The sequence below is a fragment of the Melozone crissalis genome, unplaced genomic scaffold (assembly GCF_028551555.1).
Source record: "Melozone crissalis strain CALT ecotype California unplaced genomic scaffold, PUWL_Pcris_2 ptg000016l_1, whole genome shotgun sequence".
NCBI classification, from domain to species: Eukaryota; Metazoa; Chordata; class Aves; order Passeriformes; family Passerellidae; genus Melozone; species Melozone crissalis.
This window is the reverse complement of record NW_026535794.1, coordinates 21925480-21949413: the sequence shown is the minus strand read 5'-3', so window position 1 is coordinate 21949413 and position 23934 is coordinate 21925480. Positions and strand designations below refer to the sequence as shown.

The 23934-nt window shown below is 41.9% G+C and overlaps 1 protein-coding gene across 1 annotated transcript in view; it reads right to left on the bottom strand.

Moving 5' to 3' along the window:
* FAM171A1 (family with sequence similarity 171 member A1) overlaps nucleotides 1-22731 on the bottom strand; it is an 85035-nt gene extending 62304 nt beyond the window's left edge. The window contains exon 1 of the mRNA XM_054273720.1: nucleotides 22371-22731. Coding sequence (XP_054129695.1) covers nucleotides 22371-22464 — 94 coding nt within the window. The 5' untranslated portion in view covers nucleotides 22465-22731. The remainder of the gene's footprint in view (nucleotides 1-22370) is intronic.
* Nucleotides 22732-23934: the final 1203 nt, after the last annotated feature.

The window sequence follows — 23934 nt, the reverse complement described above, 5'->3', positions numbered from 1 at the left end:
ATAACAACAAAGCCAAATGTAAAAACAGAACATTCTTTGATTTAAAAAACGTTAAAACAGGAAATATTATTGAAAATGGCTAAATAGTTATTTGCAGTAAACTTTGACAGACTTAGCTGTGTAGGGGACTTTGTGAAGAAGGGTATTCCACAACCCAAATCATTCTCACAAAATGCTGATGTACAATTCCCACTAAGAAGCAGACAGAAAAACTGAGGTAAAATAATATATTACATTTTAAATATGGTTATGAAATCAAGGCAAAGGAGCATGCAGAGGGGATTGAATTTCCCAGGACAACATACAAATACTGAACAGAAAGATTGGCATTAGCTTTTTCCAAGATCATGATTTTTCCACAGACAAAATCTAGAGGTTTCTGTTGCTCTCCTGTGAAATTCAGCAGTATGATGTATCCAAGTTAATACCTGTGCCAAGGTCCTGTTTTTGGCACTATGAAACGCAAAGAAAAAATTTAGGGAACCATACTCTGGCAGCTTTACAAGCTTCTTGAAACAAGTCAGACCACTTCCTCTCTACAGCAATTTCATTTGTATACTAAATGAGCTGAGATTCATTAAAACTTTATACATTTTGCACAAAAAAGAATTTCTAATGTTTCTGCAATTCTGAATTATTTCATTTGCTGGTCAAAACATCCCACTATAGCCAAATAACAATCAGTTAGCTCTCTAAATGAAGAATGTCTCTCTGTTCTTATCCAAGTGGTAAGAATACTTGGATAGTTTTTTTAAAGCTTCCACTCATGCTGCTTTATCATCCAAGCCTTTCACAATAAAAGAAGCACACAAAGAAACCCACAGATTAATGTTTTGCAAGCAGATTTGCTGGAGAACACAGGCACCATGAGATACATTTCACTCCATCAACTCAAAAGGCAAGGTGTGCAGTAGTCACATCTTTGTGTGATCCTAGAATAGGCACTTAACAGACATTAAACTCTTCCCAAAATTAGGAGTTACATTTACAAGTTTCCTTTGCTTTTCAGTTACTCTTGCTATCCAGTGGTGGTTTTGTATTAGTGTTTAAAAACAAACAAGTCCGCCACAAACAAGAAAGCAAATTCTTCCATATTCAACAGTCATTCACATCAGCCCTGAAATGCAGTTACACGTTTTGCCTTTCAATTCCTCATCTAAAATATTAATTACTTTCCATGTGCACTGAGAATAAAACTGTAACTACTTTCAATTGAGTACAAGTTCTTTTGCAGCAAGAATGGAAAAAATTACTTTGAAAATAGTAATCTGTATAAAAATTATCAAGGAATACTAACATACAATTCCTAACTGTAACGTAAGTACAAAAGAAGCTGTAAATCTCAAGAAATTAGAGAGTCATTTTTTCCACTCCTTGTGTTGGCTTCAGTTTATAATTTAAATACTGAATTACTTCAGGCCATTTTTAGAACAGAGGTTTTTGTTGCATTCCACTGAAAAGGAAAAACTAATAACAAAGGAAAATATTTTCGCTGGACCTTCACTGTGCTATTACCTTTTTTTGTGCTTCTATTCTTCTCACTTGCTCTTAGTAGGAGTGTTTTACATTAGAATAAAGAACATAAAGGAATCTTGTGGGTAGTCAAATCCAGGTCTCTGTTATGAGAGGAAACATGCAGTATAAAAAGTCAAGATTTTCAAGTTCTGTCTTAGAAGAGGTAATTACTTATCTTCCACACCCACACAACTGGCTGCCTGCCAGAACCCCACTCCTCAATGGCTACTTCTTTTACCTGCATACTTTCCTCAAGGCCAAACTGTGGAGTGCTATTCCTCCCTTAAATAGGTCCTTTCTATTTCTGCAGAGAGAATCACTGTTTACATTTGTTTGGTGTCTTATAAAATAACCTGTGACTGAACAACACTCTTGTAGCTGTTTCTTCCTCTGTAACTAAGAGCTTAGAAACTTAGAAATTAATGTTATTGGTCCCTAAATAGACAAATTTATACTGTAGTATAGTTGCTTCATTTTGTAAAGACTTCTAAAAATCAAAACTTTTCAAGTGTTATTATAAGAAAGGTGAATGAAAACATACTAATATAAATATTCAGCATCTGTTCATAGGCTACTGTGTTTGGTCACACAAATACTTTAACAATGCCAAATGTAAAGCAAGATCCTTACAAAACACTATTAATAGCTTTGTTACTACAGGTTTGGGGATATAATCTGAAGAAGAACAACACTATTATCTCATTCGATACTCACAAGAGCTTATGTGCAATGTTAGAGAAAAAAGATCCAAAATAGCTTTTGCAAGTCTATCCATCAAAGTCTCAGCTCTGTAGAAAACAACTAAAACAGTCCTGAATGTTCTTAGCAACAGCCATTTCCCACCTCTTACAAATAAAGAGCAAAAGTAGTATAAAATTACAATTTCTCTAACAAAACAAACTGTCAAGAAACACAAACAACAAATCCCAACAAATGTAATTCAAGCAAGGTAGGGCAGCAGGTCACATGGATTAACCTGGGGATGGCAGAATCCAGCCTTCAAACTACCAGCTTGAGTAAGAAACATCAAGAAATCTTCCCCAAGCCCTCCCTATGCCCTCTTTTTTTTTTTTTTTTTTTCTTTCTCTTCCTTCATAGTTTTACAAATACCAGGAGGAAGTGTTAGGTCCCAGAAAGCTGAAATTCAAAAAAAGAACACAGCAATCTGTACTAGACAAAAACTGAGTTAATTATGCCACATGGAAAAACAAAAAGCATGGTTGAGCAAGTTCATGTGCAGTTCAAAACCTAGGTAGGAATGGACATGATACAAATAAAACATAACATTTAAAAATTTATTTATTATCTCTAATCATCACACAGTGATGTTTATATGAGTATTCAGGGCCTGAAGTGTCTATTTCCTCCTTTCTGGGAAAAGAGGAAAATATTCAATGTAATGGAGCTGTGCTAGGTGGCACAAAGTGATAACAAGACAATAAAAGCAGTCCCACATGGCTTCACCAAGCTGTGAGCTCAGGCTAGCTATGACAACCTTTTCTACATAGGTAAATAACACTCACCTCTGATTAAGCAAAAGGGTAAAACTGCTTTTTGATTGGGATCAAATACTGCCACAAGGGCTGTTCACCACAGATACCAAAGGTGCATGAATGAATGTAACCACAAAGAGCAGCAGTAGATGAAGATGCTCATGCTCAAGCTGCCCAGCACCATCCCTCATGTGAATATTACTACTCCTCCAGCTAAAGGATTGCAGAGGTGAGCACAACTCATCCCTGTGTGTGCAGCCAGGCAGTGACTCCATGCACCAACACTGCTCAATGGCTTTGGTGAAAACCAACTGGAGTTAGCCCACCTGTGGAATGGGGATCTGCTGCAACATCCAAAGCTGACTATGCTAAGTCAGAAATGAAAATATGGTTATATTTTAAATGTAAGGAGGAAATAGCACAAGGAATATGTTATAAAATTGCTTATCAAGTAAAATATAGATGCCAACACATATGGCACTAAAATCATACAAGCAGGGCAGTACCACAGCCCAGTATATATTAAATTCTACACAGCCAGAGTACTGAATAGACAGATGAAGTGTGAAATCAGTGTTCCTGAGGCCACAGGCAAAGGTAAACATCCAAAATTTCTGGCAGTTCACTGGACTCATTGCTGTTTGTATTTTAACAACAAATGCTATGAAAGCAATACAACTCTACTCAAAATAACCTGGCATGCTGTGTACTTCTTGGCTGTGGCATGGAATTAATTTTGAGGAAACATGAAAGGCTTGATTTCCCAGACAGGTATCCTTCTGCTGAAAAAATAATTAGTAAAAGCCTGACAATTCTCTCAAACACAGAAGTCTTTGCACTCTTTCTGGTCTCAACAGTAGCAGCACCTTCCAGCCAAGTACAACTCAGAAAAAACAGCTTTAAATGTGGCCTAATCATGCTATGTCACAGTTTTCCCTCACTTCCTATTTCACTGGAAAGATTGTGGAGTCAGGCATTTTCAGTGGTGCTCAGTGACAGAACAGAGGCAGTGGGCACCCACTGAAATAAAGGAGGGTCCTTCTGAACATCAAGAAACGCTTTTTCACTGTGGGGGTGACTGAGCACTGACACAGGCTGCCCAGGGAGGTTGTGGAGTCTCTGTCCACAGAGATACTCAAAAGCTGTCTGGAAATAGTCCTGGGCCACCAGCTCTAGATGGCCCTGGCTAAGCAGGGGGATTAGATTAGAGGCACCTTTTAAACCCAACCATTATGTGATCCTATCCCCACACTATTTCAATGCCTTTCCCCAGTCTGATGGATATTACCCATCCTTATTTCCTTCCTTTGACTTATCTCAATATTAACTTAAATAGTCAGAGCAATTGTACTGAGGTATGTACAAATTGAAAAACCAAGTTTGTCAGAGAAATGGATAAAATCTTCATGCCTGCAAGCTTCTCTATTTTTCAATTTTCCAAGGTGGTGTAAAACATTATTGTTCCAAGAAGTAGGACCAAATGGATGCTACATTCATTTGGATAATACTACAGAAGGAAAATATGAAGGATTATCAGGTTCTAATTACCTTACCACTTGAATAAAAATTAATTTGTTTCTTTTCTGAACACTTGTGGTTCTGTACTGCTAAGTGTTTTCAGCATCTTTGTTGGTAATGATCCCAAGTACCCAATCTTTAGTTTGTAAATTTTAAATTCACCTCTTTTTCTTTTTTTTATTTCAACTGGGCATTTGTGCAACTACAACTTTCACTGAACTCAACTAGATGGATCAAGCTGTTGGGCTACAACCCTGTCTATGCACATAGCAGAAAAGGCCACCAAAATACATATTTAATGGACTTTAATATTTCAGTTTTTCTGGCAGATAAAAAGTATTGAAAAATTTGTAAAATATTACTAATAACAGTGAAATGCTTGGAAACATCCTCTGACTCATAATGGTGAAGTCAAGCAGAACTCAGTTTTAAGATGAGGTCAGTGAGATTCAAAAAATGCTTACAAGGTACTTGCTAAAGAGATGAAAATCCAGTCTGTTCCAGTACCATACTCCTACACTTTCAGAGGGTTCATGATTCATGTTCAGAACTGCACTCCAGACATTTTTAATCAAACACAGAAGTTAAAATATTGCCGCACTTCATTATCCTTCTCTACAAAGAGAGTTGTGGGCACATCTTACACAGCACCTGTAATTTCTGCAGCATTACATCCACAGGTGGCAGGGCAGAAGGACCACTTGGTATGACCCACAATACAATACCAAGGAATTTCACCTGGCCCCCACTTCTGTTCTACCTACAAGCACCAACTGCAACCATGCAGAGCAAGCTACTCACTCTGAGAACAACATGCAGTCATTCTGCACACCAGAAAGGAGAAATGAGACAGCTTCCCTTTACTTTCAGCTCACAAATATTTGCTTTCTATGTGCAGCAGGTAACAATTATCCTGCTCCAGGCTGAAAGCAAAGCAGACAAGGTAGACTTATGAGATCAAAGCAGTGGGGGAAAAAAGTTGAAAAATAAAAAAAATCAGTAATCCAAGAATCAAAGACAGGCTATTGCTGGTGCCTATAACAGCTTTCAGAAAGTCAAATAAACACAGATGACTAGCAAGGAAATCTGAAGTTTATGAAACACACAAAATCTCAAAACTATTAGCAAAAGTTATTAAGTGTTTCAAAGTCTGCAAATGGCCCCCAAGGAAACAATTCTAAAATAATATTAATAAAAATTAACAAGAAATCACAAATTGCATTTATTCTGGCATAATTTCTCGGAATTAAATATCTCTCTTTCTATTAAAAACATCCATGTCTGTTCAAGCTGGGTTCAAAACATGACCAGAAGACATTTACTAGATTAACATCCTTGCTATCATGTTTTAATTACTTAAAGATTCACATAGTAAAAAGTCAGTATTTGATTCTTAACAGTTGACAATAAGGTCAATTTTTTTTCATTAAAAAAAACCCCTAACTTTATTCCTTATTCGTAATGTAAACCAAGAAAGAAACTAAGGAGTTAAAGCTGTTTGGCAGCTGTTATTTTAAACTCCTTTGGGTTTTACAATTTGCAGAGCGTGTCAGTTCCTCCACATTAAAACTTTTTTTAAAAAACACCCAAGCAGAGGAATGTCACAGCAGCATCATCTGCTGCAAGTACAATAGTCAGAGATATGATACAGCAGAGGACCTCCTCCTCCAAATCTGTCACTTGTAATAAATTATGGTGTAGCCAGGAGCTGGTAGAGACCAGACAGACAGAGAAATCAAAATTAAGAGAATATGTAGAATCAGACATGACCTACATAGAAGTGACGGGTAAGGCTGAAGAGAGCAGTATGATTTCTTACAGGGAGAAGATATGGATGGACAAGGGACAAGGACAAAGCCAATGACTACTCAGTGAAAAGGAAAAACAAGAGCATAAAACCTTGAGTACTGCTATTAAAAAGTAGCAGTTTGAGGCAGTATTTCAAGCACACAACACACTGGTTTCTTGTTAAAGGTGTTCAGAAAGTAAAGACCAAATACGGCACTAAAACCCAGTCACAGCAAATTTAGCTCAGAGACAGAGTCTGCAGTGCAAGACCTGCTGGGAAAGTGCCACACAGCAATCAGATACTGTCTTTGACCAGAATACCTAGAATAAGTAAGAAAAATAAACACAGGTGAGAAAAATAAATGCTTATGTTTATAATTCTTCAAACAAATGCTCTTTTCCCCATAAGATCCTCTTTTCCACACCTATTGAGAAAAGCTATCCTGTCACTACACCAAGTCCCAATATCTGAGCAATACAAACCCTCTCTCAAAGAGAGCTCCAGTGAGAACTGAATAAAGAAGTTAGCATTTAAAGATAGATAAAATGCTACCCCATCATTTCATAGCCTTGCACTAAGTTGACTTCCTCTATTAGTATCCACTTCCATGAAGTCCAAGCTGTCAACATGAACTAGTAAACAGCAAACTACCCTCCAGCTCATACTCAGCACTGCAGGACAGCAGCTCTGAAGCACTCCTGGAAATGCCAGCCTTTGGCAAATAAAAGGGGACACCTTCTTCACTTACCAGCTTAGAACAAACAGCCCGAGCCAGTAAGACACCAGTAAGGACCTTTCATGTTTTCTATTGTGTTTACCTCTTTCAACTATTTGCATTTTCACATGAACTTGTTTCCTGTTTCCACATTACTTGCTCTTCTCTGTGGCACAGCTTACAGCATTAGAAAGGGTCACAAAGCAGAACTTCCAGTATTTAGCTCCCTGGCAATGGAAAACATTAAAGCCACAACACCTTGACAGATTACAGCCCAGCAGAACCCCAGTCACAAACTGGGGCCCTCATGCACTACAGCTATCTACAGATATCTAACAGCCAAGCAAGGAGGCACAACAGTGGTAAGCAGGGAAAGCCCAGCAACTCCAAGTACTGAGAGCACACAAAGAGACATCTGTTCCAAGCTCACACAGCAAGGCAAAAACAACTGCACAGCAGCCACCATTCTTCTGAACAGGAGCCAGTAAGATGAATGTTTCTTCATTTTTCCCAATGAGTCCACAAAATGTTCATAAGAATCATCCTTTCATTTTATTTATTGCACAGATCCATACAATCTGGATGCTTTTCCCAAAAAGCAGCAGCGGTGGGGTGTGGATGAGGGTGAAGAACAGGAGCACAACCTGCTCACTGCTCTACATTCAGCCATAGCAGCCCACACTGAGGAAGCTGCAGTTCAGGATCCTCAGCTGACAGAAAGCCACCACAACAGACCCACCTAAGTCTGGATGCAACATGTCAAGAACACTGAGGACTGGCCAACACCACAGCAGTTGCAGCCATCAGATACTGCCACGGGTGTCAGGATAACCAAGCTTCCCTCAAGGATGAACAACAAAGAAACACAGTGCTCACTACAACCTCATCTTTGCACATCCCTCTGTGGTACTGAAGGTCAGCAAAATGCCTCATTCCATCTAAACACTGAGCATCTCTCACAATGAGCATCAGGAAGTACTGAGCAACCAAATCCTTCTCAATCTCTTCTGATGAGGATTAAGAATCTGGGAAAGGAACCAGACACATGGATTAGAGTCCTTCAGAAGCTAAAATGCAGTTGTATTTCAAACAACTGGAACAACAAGTTGAAACACTGCCAAGTCGTCAGGGACTTACAGTTATTAGAAGGAACATGAGTAAGTCCTTTATGAAATGTAGATGTGACATTTAGGGACATGGTTTAGTGATGGACTTTGCATGCTTTAGTGATGGACTGTTGTACTACATTATCTTAAAGGTCTTTTCTAACTGCTTCTACAATTCTTCAAGGAAACACCCAGGTAAGAGAACTCCTGCAACGAACAGCAACAGTTTCCTGTAGGAAACACAGGTCAGAGGCAAGTTCAAGTGAACCTGACAATGCATAAAATGTCTCCACAATTGACACAAGGATGTGTCTGGACAGCCTCCAGAAAAAAAGAATCAGGAAATAACTAAGCAATTCTTAGCAAAACTCCCTGATGAACTATTCATCTCCTTCATACTTTGGCCTGAGCATGCTCCTTGCTCCAAGACAACACAGCAGCACACTGAGGATGACACATGTTCACCTCCTCTGAAAGTCAAGGTCATCATGACTATGTGAAGACATTACTGGCCACTCCCCAAGGTGATTATCTACACCAGAACTGCTGGCAATTGAAGTCCTGCTGTCAAAAATTACAAGAAGATTCACCTACCAGACATATTCTAAAGGAATGGCTCAGAGTGCTTACAGACCATAAAGAAATAAATCACTGCACAAGACACATCATGTTACCTAAACATGTATAATTTTATTTGTTGCTTTATGTTCCTGATCAAGAAAAATGACAGCACATCAGTTACAAACAAGTATATAGGAACACTTAGAACCCAAGAACCTACTAGGACTACCAAAGAGAAAAATCTACCTGTACTGATTTTCAGTAATGTCATTTACAGAGTAAGACATCTGATTCAGCATCTGGTCAATATTTAGGGTATCTTAACCACTCTACTGATCTTAATACAGATAAAAATATAAACGGTAGGTCAGTTCTCCATTTTAATGCTAAGTGCATTTGTGTGTCTAGAAAGGATTATTTTTAATAGTATCAAAGGCACTATCACAAGCTAAAGGCTGAATTATCTTGAGCTACTGGAATGAGAGAAAAAAAATCGAAGTGCTATAGTTTTACATAAAAGATATAAAGGTCTAACAGTACAATTCAGTTTTTCTGATAAAGTTGGAAATTTCTAAGAATCCCCAAAAATAGTAGGAGATACCATGAAAACTGCAGGAAAAAAAAAAAAAAAACAACAGCCAGGAGCCAGAAATGTTTAACTAGAGGTCTCAGATTGTTTAAAAATCCCAAACAAGGGAGAACACATACTCATACACTCAATTAGTTCACATGCTTTCTATCTGCTAGCAAGGGTTTGCTGCAAATCTACCTGCCATGAACAAGAAGGAACAAACACATCTGTAAGCATTTGCAAGCCAAAACTGCTTTGAAGAAAGCCAGTGAGCAGAAAAGATGACACAACTTCTGGTGTTATTGAAATATCCACAGCAATCCAAGGACAAAATTGAAGCTAAGCATCCTGGAGAACACATTAATTTCCCAGAATAACGACCATTCACAAAGGACAATCTCTGTAAGTTGTTCAAAGTACAGAGCATCATGCCATGAACACATAACTGAAAATGGTGGAAAATGCATTACAGTTTTACTGCTGTGAGGTAAGCTTTGATTCATACCATATGGCCCTACAAGACAAGCATATGTGCACATCTGCACATGTGTGCGTGAACGCCGAGGTCTCCAACCAACTGCAGCCAGTCCAGTCTCTCAGCACAAGTAAGAGGACAGAATTCCAACAAACAAAAACAGAGTTTTTCAAGAGTCACTCAAAAAAACTAATCCTACTGACTCACAGCTTTTGTCTCATAAACCTGGTAAATAATCCAAAGTGAGATAAACGCAGGTGTGAAGATAATAAGTATTGCTATAATACCTAGTTATTATGCTCATATTTGTTTTACTCTTTACAAGGCTTAAAACCCCCCCCCAAACAAAATCAATTACACTAATATGTGAATAAGTCATGACAAGGAAAGGGATCAATGGACTTACAATTAAGTTCTTTCCTTTTTCCTCTATTCTTTTTAAGGTGGTATAAAACACATAATTCTTTATTTTGCCCTCAGGTGAGGTCCACCTGTGAGGTCCTCTGAATTCAGAGTTACTTCACAGAAATCACAAGTCATCAGTTTGGGTGTAAAGTAGCAAAAATATTAAACTTAATATTATACTGTAAGCATGGAGAAGACTGAAAAATGCAAGTGGTTATCAGCAAAATTCCTGAAATCAACATTTCTCAGTGTTGTCTCACTGAATTAAAATAATTGCTTCCTATGGTATTTTCTGTGTTGTAACTACAGACAAGTACTGGCTTTGTAAAAGCACCTTGAATTTGAGGTGTTTTATCCTCCTGCTGCTTCTGATGCTTCAGAGCATGAAATGAGATTCTGATGTTATCTGCAATGTCAAGTTTTGTGAGTATGTTTGAAATACACATTTGTTTACAAGACTGTGTTTTAAAATGTAGGTTATCTTCTGTCAAAATGAAATAAAGTTAAAAATTAAGCTCAACTCAGAAGGAAAGGGAAGGTGAAGCAAAGTGCAAGAAAAAAAGGAAGCAGGATCTTAGTAATTGTAGCTGGAATTCAAACTTCATTTCCTATTTAGGAATTTTCATGCCTTCTATCACCTTTATGCTTTTTATTTTGCCCCCTTTTTTGAAATCTTCTTCGTTTCTTTACATACACGTATTCAGAAAAAAAAGCTTGCCATTCATTCTGGGGACAAGCTGCTGTGTACATAAAAAACCCCTCAGAATTAAAGATCAGTATAACAGGTGGGGGCTCTCTGCCTTCCCAGAAGGCTGAAAACAAGCCCAGACTGCTGACACACCACCGTGCTGCCCACTGCCAGGCAACTTCTGGCTTCACCCTTCACACTCATGCAAGTGTGACAATGAAAAGCATGGAACTGCAAGAAGAGGAGGAAAAAATCTGAACATTATTTCAGAACGGTTCAAGCAGAAACTTCATTACTAAGTATCAGTTAATTCATTAAAATTTCCCTAACCACTGAAATAAAAATGAGATGAATTAAGAACAAACTCTTGTGCGAGCTTGATTTTTTGAACTTCCCAGCCCTGACCTGGGACAGTGTATTGTCATGGTCACTGCACTTTCTCTTCACTCCTGACTTTATTTTATGCACAACAGACATACCCTCCTCATCCTGTGACTACAGAACAAGCAACAAGCCTTTCTTTTCCAAGGATGACACACACTTTTATTAATTTGAACTTTTATTACTTTTAATATACACTCAAGAAGCTGTAAGAATAACTTAAAAGATTAAACTCAGCAAGAAAAAGTGCTGTTCTTTTTGGCAAACATACCCATCACCTTCAAAGCCTTTAAAAGGCTGTTAAAAGCTCTTCTGAATGTTAACATTTGGAGTAATGAAGGCTGCATTTTACTATCTCCACAAAGACACACCAGAAAATAAGCAATGATCTGCAACCCAATAATGTCAGATACCATTTGTTTATAGCCAGCCCCATGATGCACCAAGGCTCTGTCAGGATGGACTGTTTGAGAATATTCTTACTAGCTGTTAACCTGTACAGCATTGGACAGAATGGCATGAAGTTACAGTGAGGCCATGAGATTTTCTGCCCCACATCAGCATCATGGTAAGGAAACAGTGCCATGCATTTACTTTTCCTCCCATCCAATATATTCCTCCTTGGAAATGCTAATATCACCACAGGCACACAGAGTACATGAGAGCTTGGCCAGAAGAATTTAAGCTTTAATATTTTCCCCCAATACAATCAGGCTAGGGGTGAGGGAAGACGACATTTTATTATCCCAAGCAGCTACCTGATGCAGGACTTGATCCTCAAATGCATCACATATTAAAAAGCATCTTTGTTTATGTGCAATCATCTATGGTAAGCAAAGATTCTCTACCACTCTGAAGGAACTTTCAGTCCTTCACTTATTAACGAGTTGTATCTTGAGAGCTTATACGCATTTTTTTAAAATTTTTTTTTACCACTTTAAAGTACACTTTAAAGCATGCATTAACTTACACATGGGAATAACCATTACCCACCACAAAAACTCCTCTACTCTGTTTGCCTAGCCCCTCACCCCTCAAAACTCAAGGCTATTTTTCTGTGCACAGAAAGTCTTGAGACATGACACTACTCTGACCCCCTCTCTAATGACAACATCTGCTGAGAGGGCTCACTCAGCTCTTTATGCAGCAACAGTAAACCATGCTTTAAAAAACCTCAAACAAATGAAACAAGGCCTCCAAGATTCACTGAGAGATTACATACAGGTAAAATTACTAATTAAAACAACATCTTCACCAAGGCTCTGAACATAGCTAAAGAATGGCAAGTAGTTTTTGCTGAGGTAAACCTTCATAGAGCACGTATGTATTTATATCTGACCCTAAGAAGGATGGCCTTATCAAATGTCTGCAAAAACTAATGGTTTTCAATAAGAACTTTAGTATGGCAGAATCTCTTCCTTCAACAACTGATTTTTAAAGTACTTTCACTAATTTAATATTCTAAAGACCACTGCAGTTATAGCTTACAGCAATAAGCAAACTTGAAATTCATCCCATTTTAATTCTAATGATTCAGGCTGCTTGAAGCAACTGTATATTTAATTTTCATGTAACATGCTAACAACAATATTTACATTGACTAAGTTTAATGACACAGTTCTCTCTAAAAAGTTTTAACTAGCAGTATACTAAACAATGAAATAAAAATTCCTTTGTTCTTACAGGACAGTTAACTTTTGAAGAAAATGAGTGTCTTCAAATTAAGATCTTTAAGATAGGGAAAATGTAACAATACCCACACACAGGTTCACCACAAAACAGCGAAAATACAGCTCTCCTTTCAAACAGGTATTCCTGGGTCCTATAAATCATACATCATGAACCTAGAGACTGGCCCAAGCTTAAGCTACTTGCCAGGGTTTCAAATGCTGAAATAAGATGTGAATACTGCAAGAATATTCTGGGTAATAGCAATAAGGATAAAAAAAACAAGAATATCATTGTGCTTCACTGTGTCTGTCAAAGTTATTATCCCAAGTAGCCTTTTTAACTGCTGTAATATTTGTCCAGGTCAGCATACTACACAGCAGGTTTCAAAACTTGTGGGGACCACAATGCAGAGAGAAGTAAAAAAAGCTCCCACTTGAGTGCTGGATCCCATTCTGCAAACACAACGCAGAGCCCAGACAAGTTTATCCCCTCCTGCCCGGAGGTGTGTTCCTGCCCTTGTCCACCTCACCCCCAGCAGACCATCAGTCCTGTCTCCAGAGCTCCTGGATACATTTATTTCCCTAGCAATGCTTGCTCAATTCAAACAGAAACAAGAAAAGGCCATGAACACTCCCTAGCACGCTTTCCTGCCTGTCATCAGCAAAAACAAACCAAGCCTTTCAAGATACCAGAGGGGCCAACACAGGGACAGGAGGAGGAAGGGTAGGAGAAAGAGTTAAAAGTTCTTATCTCTGAGCTGACACTCTAGTCTTGGAGACATCAATGCAAAAGTCAGTAGCAAAGGAAAGTAAAGCAATCAGCTGAAGGAAGGTGGGAATCACTCTGGCTGGCAGACAGATCAGAGAGGAGTGACCAGACACTACCAGGCATCATGCACCAATCATATAAAGTCTGTGCTGACAAAACTTGCTGGCAAAACTTACTCTACCAGAAGACTATGGTAAGTGCCAGAACTGCCCCCACGTTTCTTTAGCATTCAAATGAACTAAAATGTATAATTTCCTCTTAAGCCATTCAGAACATCCAGAGAAAAGATGACTCAGGTACTAACTCACCTGTTGCCCTACAACTGGGAGAGCACTTGAGTCGTCACAGTACATGTCACAGGACACTTGAGCTGAAACTGTGGATGGAAGTCTGTTTAAACTTCTATGCAAGGCACAAACTGGAAATCCTGGGCAGGGACAAAAACCTGTTCTGACAAGAGACAGTTCCAACTGAAAGTGCCTCAAATCATCTGCCAGCATCCAGGTCCAGGTCTGTCAGTATTAACTGTATAATGCAGGTTTTTTCCCACTGTAAGCAAATTGGTTTTTCAAAAAATTCTTTATGCTTTTACTTTGAGCAATGGGGTGGTATCATATTTCCAGATAAGAGCAGTTTCCTTTAAGTAGTAACTTTTAAAACAGTTAACTTTCTAAGTGCTGTGTCTTACATCTAATGCTTTAGTTCTACAAAAAAATGTAATCCTGCTGCCATGAAGTCCTTGTTTTCCCTTGCCAGCTCCTCCCAGCCCTTTCTGCTGCACCAGGAAGAGCATTTCTGTAATTTCTGATGAATCCAGTCAGGGAAATGATCCAGGTGAAGACTGAGCTGCTGCATACAGGAGTTTTCAGTCAGATAACTTCCTTGATCTGGTTTACCACATTGCTACACAAATGCCAGTGTGAGAAAACAAAGATGAGAGTAACGATGCAATTTAATTCAGAATAAATCAACCCCTGGGAATACAAAGCTAATTAAAAACATGGCAAAAACATATAGGCAAGTCCAAACAACTCTACAAGCCTCCTTACTTGTTTCTAAACTTTTATTTTTGTTTATTTACTCTCGGGAGTGAAACACTTAGGTTCATAAACATAATGCTACAAAGACAAATCGTTTAGAAATGTAAATAGACAATAACTTTTGTTTGAGTCTTGAAAAACAACATAACCCAGCCAGGTAATCCAAGAGTGTGTTCCTTCACATAGCTTATTACACTGTATATATTCAATAGCTTAAGGCCAAGCCAGAGGGCATCACACAGGGAGGCAACAGTGAGGGAGGATTCATCTGACTAAATGGGAATTCAAATAGTGTTGTGTAGGCTGCCATGCTCATCAGTGAAGATTCACACAGTGGATATTCATCAACCCAAATGTGCTCACTCCAGGTGACAGGAATGATACTTGGCTCCATTAGCTGAGATTAGATCTTCTTGTCTGTAAAAGAACTCACTACAATGGAGACTGCAGACGCCCAAGCCAGACGAGATGCCTCCTACCCTGGATGCAAACTGCATATCCCTCACACGAGGAGTACTTGATATGTACAGACTGAGACATGAGCTATTTGGATCTTAACTTTTCACAACTTTTCACAGTATGGTGAAGAGCAAGAGGGCCAGACAGAACTGCTGATACAATAATTTCCTTGCAGCAGCAGTACAAATGCAGCTTTTACATAAATTTGGTGCTGTTTTCTTAGCAAGTCTCACAAAATCACCTGAGAAATACTTGTTGTTGTGTATATGCCTTTGCTTATAAAGGATGAAAGACACCATGTTTCAATAATGACAATCACAAAGGTGGGATGAAACAAGAGGAAGAACCCAATACCACTATCACTTCTGTTCATCAATGCAGGAAGAAGGGCTCTGTTTTCTTCAACAAAGCAGGAGTACTTTATCAACTTCTACCTCCTGTTTATCTCAGCATTCATGGACTGTCACGGTGAGCTCCCCTTTACTGCTAAACACTATTATGGTATTACACCTACCACAAAGTACAGCAGCTCTCAGCAGTCCTGCAGCTACAACTAACTGGAAGCATTATGCACCACATTGGATTCAGCCTCTTTGTTGTGCCCAAGCTGAAAGGATGCTGCTACTTCCTTCCCCTTGGCTTCCGCTCCATGCTCCATTTCCTCTCCGCTAACTTCAGCTGCCACTGTGTCTCCTCAGAGCCCTCAGGGCAGAGGGGCTGAGGGTGGCTCCTACAAGTGACTCCAGCCCCAGCAAGGCCTGCCTGGTGCCCTCTGTGCTGCAATGTGCTCCTGCCTCCAGCTGAAAGCACCCAGGCCAGCAGCATTTGCTCGGGGCAGTGCCCACGCACAGCGACAGGGAGGCTTCACCTGCCAACGAGGGCACAGACAATGAACAAAGACAGGAATTCACTGCCTAGGGTGCTGCACTGAATGGCACAGGCGGTGACAGCTCACAGAACTGCAAAAGTAAGAGTAGGAACAATTAAAAGATAGCTTCAGTGTTGGATTACCAGGGACTTTTGAGCCCTGCCTGCATAAACTGCTTGTACTCAAAACATACTTTTATACCCACTGCAGCTCTGTTTAAATATACCCAATTCCCCAAGAAGCTAGTGATGATCCCTAAATAATAGGGAGTCAAATTTAGAGATAATACTGTACATAAATGAATTTTTCCTTCAGTTTTTCCTCAGGACCTGTTGCTCTTCAAGCTAGCAAGAGTGGCATGGGTATATCTGAATCAAACCATCAGCATTTTACAGAAATGAAAATGCTGCTGTATGTTGGAATATACTTAAAAATACTCCTTTCAAGAGCTCAGACATGCCATTATGTCAACTGTGATTCTGTCTTACTATTTTAAAGTGGAAGATTCAATGCATTTATAAAAAGGAACAAAAAATTACAGTATGTTCACATTCTTATGGCTCTGTATAAAAAATACATATATATTTTCCAGTTTCTAATAAAACTAAAAATGGTATTTGTAAAAAGCATGTGCATAATGCTTATTACCCATACACAGCAAGCCAGATATTACATTAACTGAAAGCTTAATGTAAACCAGCCTTCAGAATAACGTTTCTGGAATTTCTGAAGGGGAAAAAAAAAGCACTCAGTTCTATCTGGCACTTCCTAAAACAAAATATTTTAGTGTACATTATTAACATGTATTATATTAGTATCATTACATTGATTTTTTTCTAGTAAATATAACCATTTACACAGACTTCTTGCCTCCCTTATTTTCCCTCCCTGGCATGTGTATGGTAAAACCATTGGGACCTGTGAGAGAAGTAGAATACCAGTACCACAGTTCTCTCAGAAGTTGCCTTTCTTCGTATCTAAAGGCAGAACAGATATATACTGGAGCACAGGAGAACTGATCTAACAAAAAATGAAGTTTGCATAAGGTAATGAATGTATAAGCCAACAGAAATACTGAAAGTGCATCGTTTTGATTTCAAGTTGCATGTATTTCTGAGAGATTACTTAGTTTGCCTTTGGCTGACTGGAAGAACACTCCCTGAATTATAAATGTGAGGTTCACAACAACTGTACTGATCCAATGTACTGGCACTTGAGATGTGGAATAGAAGCATCTCTCCCAACCACACTGCTAGTCAATGGTGAGACTTCAAGCAGGGCTGTTCAGAAATGCTATTTAAGCTCAACCTCCAACCTGTCAGGTACAGCACATTCCTATAATGACATGACCAAAGCATTGCATTTCCTTGACATGCATTTTCTTCTTGGTTTTCTTTCTATGCCAAGCTTGGCTTTGCCCACAGAAGATAAGAGTAAAAAACTAATCTGAAGTTTGTAATAACAGAAAGTGGAGTGACATTTCTGTGCCTCCATTTACCAAAACCACTGAAGATTTCTGATATTTTTAAAAAATTCTAAATGCACAATTCTTCTTCCTCCCCAGCATACAAATACATACAGCCAAGTTTCTGTTAACCATTACAATTAAAATTTGTAAAATTGCATTTCATTGCTACCAGAAACCTTTATTTGAAACAATTTACTTAGCCAAAAGTTGACACAGTCATCGGTAAAAGCTTCATGAACCCAGTTTCAGTCTCAAGCAGGAAAAGGCATCAGTGTGGTGTTAAAAAAAAAGGCAAAAAATAAGGAGAGGGAGAAATGCATGGCAATTAAAACCATCTCAAGACACAAGTGGGCAAAAAAGACACAAGACACAAGTGAGCCTGCAGGGAAAGCCAGCATATGAATTTGTCACTTCACAAGTGCATACAACCATTATTAAAGGTACCTTGAATCACTTAGTGCAAGGTATTACAGGACAAAAGGGTGAACACAAATGCTCAGGAGAAAAAGACTGCAGTTTTAAACCCTCAGATCACCTAGGTAACTTGTTCATCTGACTGAGGGAAATGAGTTACTAGGCATTTGCAGGCATTAGTTGTTCAAGAAAAACATGAAAAACCCAACCAGAACCCAGTACTTATCTGGATCTGATAACTGACAAAATTATAAAATAATTTTGCTAAAATCAATCACCTCATCTTCATTAACATTTTACAACACTATCTAGTACTGAGTAAGCAATTGGCTCCTCCACTAAAATAAAGCAATGTCTTTTTTACTGCTTTAGAGCAATTTAGCTTCTACTCTGAGGAGTCCATTTGGGTCTCAGTGAAATAAACCTTTGGATTTGATGGTCATTAGTAATTTGCAGCTGAATAAAAAGAAACAGTATGGCAGTGCAAGAGGAAAGAGAGGAAGAGTATAAAATTATTTCTGCATCATCTAAACTTTACCATCATTGTTAAAACTGCAAGCATGGGATAACCAGTTTAAAAATAAACAAAAAAACCCCAGCCCAGAACCAGAGGATCTTCTCAGAGCTGTGCTGTCCAGAAAAGCAGACTTTGCAGAATATCTAGCTGAAATGACTATGAAGTTATCTTCCATGAAATAATGGAATGGCAGCTTGCAGGAAGGCAATTCCAAACAGCAGCACTCAAACATAACCCTCCTGCCCTTCATGCACACAGAGGGAAAAAAACACTGCAGATTCTGACTAAGCAGCAACATCTGAATTTTTATTCACCATCATACTGGAAAATAATTATCTACCTAATCTCATTCTGGGATTGTGAAGATGAGATATCCTGAGCATATTCATCTACTGGTAGGCTAGTATTTGAATTGGGTACCATTTACTACTCACATGTTATTTTATTATTAATAACTTCTTAATTTTGAAAAACTAATAAAATAGGAAGACCAACTTCCAAGAAATATGAGTTAAAACTAATACACACTGCAGTAGAAAAATATAATGCCAGATTTGTGCACTAAAACAGAATTCTCTAAAATCTCTAGGATTTCTCTAAAAAGACCTCCCTAGCAGCTACAAATAAATGATCCTCATCTTCTACTGAGAAGCAAAATTTCCAGGCAATAAAGAAATTTAATCCCTTCCCAAATTACACTGATTATGCTTACATTCTCCCTGGTTTAATGTTACATCTCCATATAACTCTTAAATTCCTATTTGCCAGAGGTCTGTTGTTAGGTTTTATACAGGACCTATCCATGTGAAAAAGCATGCACCATATATTTTGTGTATTCACCAAACAAATCACCACTGCCAATAGGAATTCAGCTTAAGGGTTAGTTCGGGGGCTTATTTGTTTGTTTTAATATTTGCACACATTCATTTCAGCACTAAAAGAAACTGAAGTTCAGGAATACCTGTTAGAACAATTAAAAAATTCAACCAAAACCAAAACCAAACAAAAACTCCACAAAAGCAAAACTTAGTCCTCATCTGAAATACTTGTCAGGTTTTACATACTTGAAAGAAGTTACAGAGGTAAAGGTTCTAAAGGGTACCTACATGGACATCCAGCAGCCTCACTGCTGGGGTTCCAAGCACCAACACGGACAAAAGCAAACCCATCTGTGAGAATTTTACCCTATCAAAGCAAGTACCTTACTGAGACTTAGAGGGTACCTCTGTGACCTTCAGAGGCCACAAGAGATCTGCATAAAAAAGTCATTCAATTTTCTAAATACAGTGCTAAGTGCAGAGCTTAATAACCAGTACTTCCATATTCACAAATTACGTAATCAGTCTGGCTGAGGAGAATTTGAAGCTGGGACTGTCTGAACATATGTCTGAGACCAATAAAGGAGAGAAATGCTTGATGCAAAGCATCCCTCCTCATCCTTTCCTATTTAGAACACTGACTACAAATCCCACCTTCAAGAAGCTCCAAATCCAAGACCTATTTACTTGGATTGTTAATGCAGATGTGGAACATCTTAACCAAGTCTCATTCGATCTGTCCCACCATGAGGAAGGCTCTCCACCCTAGTCTCAGGTAACCTGTCCAAAAAAAATACTGCAGCTGAAGCAATTATTCCCTAATGGCATGCTCTGGCTTTCTAACCTCTACCTTTATTTCAATCCCTTGGTTTTTAACTAGTCCATTCAGCCACAAAAGACAAGACAGTCATGTGCAAACATCCCTGAACTTCAGCAATGGCCCTTCACTTGTACCTACAACTGAGGCCATGGTACTAGAAGGGCAAGAGGGAAAACCAGCTAGTTTAGGTTTTACAACAATTTAGCACTCACTGTGCTGTGTGTATACAAACTGGGAACGTACCTAGTAGTAAAACTCTTTTCCATAGAACACCATCACACCTGATGTTCACAAAGTTATTCAAGGTTACAAGCTGGCATCACATAAACCTTCAAAAAAAGATTCACAGTAAGGAGGTGGTATTAGGATGCAGAATACACTTTGATATGAGATCAGCTCTACAAATCCCCTCGTACCAATGTACATGTCCAGAGAATAAAGACTGGGCTTCTACTTAGGCTTTGGAAAGTGATACTATGAAAAACTCAGATGTTCTTACATGGAAGACAAAATTAGACATTTCTATTTCGATAAAGATATTCTCAACTCACTGACATAGCTGTTATTACTCAAATAATCAGCCATCAGTCTTGATGTAGATGTAGCAGCTACAGACAAGCCTTTCTATGCCATCTGAATTGAGCTCAACAATAGAAGACAAGATCAGTCAGACAGCTGAAAGGCACTAATTCTGCCAATACCTCACCACTTTGATTACATGAAGGAGATTTTCCATATGGTACAAAAATTATAGTTAATTTTGATATTACCTTGGTATCTGATGTGCTAGCTTCATGGGCCACACACAGCTCTAGTTTTCTGGCATGCTCATCAATACATTCAGTACATCCCAAGTTTAGTGGCCTTTGAGTTTTAGTTAGTGGTTCTTATTCCAGAACAGCTATTTTTGTTTGTCCTTTAAAAAAGGCAGAAACTGGTATTGCATTTGACGTCAGATTGCCTGGTGTGGTGGGTTTTCCTACAAGACACCTTTGCCTTTTGACTACTCTGTGTGTAAACATATGCCCACCCAGATTCTACTTAGGGTACCTAAATCCAACCATGAAAGAAGGAAATCAAAAGGTTACTTTCAATCTTTTATTTCTTGCAGCAAGCATTGCTTACTGATTGTTACAACCTGTGTGAGATAAGGAAAGCTTTGAGGAAAGAGCTTTCTTTCCTCAAAGGTGCTTCTTCACAAGGTGCACATCCACCCCAGTGCAGCGGGAAGGATGCTGCCAGCCCACTGCCATGAAGGCTCAGCCAGTATATGATCGCTCATCCCAGATGACACATTTACCCATTTGACAATACATACCTCAAGGCCAACGCTGACCACAGGGAGGATGCATTTCCTTCTAACACGCCTTGTACCCCTATGTACCCAAGTTTTCTGCCTCCTGACATGCCCGTGGTCCCGGCAGCGCGATGCCGCCGCTAGATCCCTACTGGAGCCCGACGGAGGGGCTGCTCTCCTGTCACCAAGGCCAAGGGCGAGGAGGGCACGGCAGTGTTTCCCCCCTCGCCGAGATCCCACAGGGGGAGGGCTGGAGAGCAGGTGCACCTGGCCGGCCGAGGGGCCGCCACACCACGGCACAGGTGAAGATCAGACTTGTGCAGCCCAGGGCAGGACTCGCAGCCCGGCACAGGAGCATCAGGAGCTGCTCCCGGTGCCCCCGGGCGCTCGGGCACTGGCTCGCTGCGGCTTCTGCGCCCACCGGGCGAAGGCGGAGGAGACCCTGCCCGGCCGGGGAGCGTCTCTGCCCGGCTGCCCAGGGGCAGCGATGACAGACCCCGCCCGGCCGGCGGGAGCCACCGCGCCGAACAAAAGGCCCGGCGGAGGCCCGGAAACGTCCCGGGGCCGCGGCCGAGCCGCGCTGTCAACCCGGGGGGCGAACCCCAGCCCGGCCGCCCCGCACGGCCTGCGGCCGCCGGTGCCCCCCACCCGCCTCTCGCCGCCGCGTCGGGCCCTGCAGCGGGCACGGCGAGGAGACGGGAACCAGGGGGAAAAGGACGCAATGCAACAGCTCCGGCGGCGCCGAGGAACGGAGGGAGGAACGGAGGGGGCAGCACAATGAGGCCAGCGCAGCCCCTGCCCCTGCCAGTAACAAAAGCTCCCCAGCCGCGGGGCTGTCTCCGCTTCTCCGGGCTGCGGGGTCTGCGGCGGCCGGCGGAAGCCAGGAGAGGTCTCACATCACCGACCCGCTTCCCCGCCGTACCCTCGGTCCGGCCCCCCGCACAATGCAGCCCCCGCCGCCCCGGGGACCGCCGCACAAAGCGGGCCAGTCCCGCCGCCCATCCCGCACCGACCTTGAGCCGCCTCGGGCGCCCCTAAGGTTTTGGTCACCGCCTTCCACACGTTGCAGCCCAGCAGGCAGAGGAGAAGCGCCGCCGACCTGCTCATTTCCACCCGCCGCCGCCAGCCGCCGCCAGGGAGAGAATCGCCGCCGGAGCCGCTGCCCGGAGGAGGAGGAGAAAGAGCCGCATCAGGGGCTGGCCCGCTCCGCGCCTCCCTCCATGTTGCCGTGCGCTGCCCCTCCTGCTTTCTCCGCCTGCTGCATTGTCGTCCCGCCGCTGCGTCCCGGCTCCGCGTCCCGCGCTGTCCCCCCAGGCAGGCGGGCGGCGCAGGCGAGCGGGAAGGAAGGGAAGGAAGGGGAGGCGGGAGAGCTCCGCGGCCCCGCTGCCTGTCCGCTCGGGTTTATTCCTTAATTCCGCTCCCGTTTATCCATCCCCCCGCTCTCCCCGAGGGAGCGGCCCGGGCTCCCCGCCCGCCCCTTAACCCTTGGCGGCACCCCCTGCCCTGCCCGCGCCCGGCGGCGCAGCGCCCCCTGCCGCCCGCGCCCTGCCCTGCCCCGCCGCGGGGCTCCTCGGCAGCGCCGGTGCCGCCCCCGGCCCGCCCGGGGCGGCCGCGCGTCCCCCGGGGCAGCCGGGCCGGGCCGGGCCGCGCCCGCCGCGGCCGTGCTCACCTGCCGCGCTCACCTGCCGCGGGGGACCGGGTCCCGCCCGGCCGCGCCCGCCGCCCGCTCTCCCTCCCTGAACGGCTGCAAAATGGCCTCCCCAGCCGCGCCGGCCCCCCTCGCCTCCCACCGCAGCCAGCGGGAGGATGAGGGGGAAGGCGGGTGCCCTGACCTGCTCTCCGCACGGCTGGGACGTGGCGGGTCGCAGGGTCCCCGCTGCCACGCGTGACCTCCGGCCGGGCTCCTGCTGCTGCTGGAGTATTTAAAGCGAATTTCAAATCCAAAACGAACCAACCAACCACAAAGCAACAGCAAATGCACCCATCTACTGGTTTTAGTACAAAACAGTTTTTTAAAATGCTATAGCAAACTGCACAGGAACGGTGAACTCTGGGTTGGAAATCGTGGCATTGAGGGCTGAGACCGGGCACGGTGCCTCCCCCCGTGGCACCGTGAATGGCAGGGGTAGCGCTGGGGACATCCTGCCGGGGGCAGGGAACTCTCCCTGGGGGCTTTCTCGCTGAGGTGGTTTGCGTCTGCCCTAAGAGCATCTCTCGGCTCGCTTCCCTTCAGGCCAGCAGAGGCAGAACACAAGGGCACAGCAGTCACTCCTCCCTTCCCGGTCTCTGCTGAGCATTACGCGTCCTAAGGGAGGGAGAACAGGCGCTCCTCATGTTTCCTCCAGCACGGAGATTGCTGCTCCAGACAGCTATTATGGCAAGTCTTTACACAGCTGTGCAAAGCAAAGCCTCTGCCCCACTGCCTCGCGGATTTCCCACGATCTGCTCCCAAACACTGCCAGTGCTTCAGCTGGCCTCTAAGACTGAAGTTTGTATGCCTACAAATTTAATCTCTCACTGAGGTGCCCTAAAGTTTCAGGACTTATTTGCAAATCTATTTTTAAATAAAATCTTCCA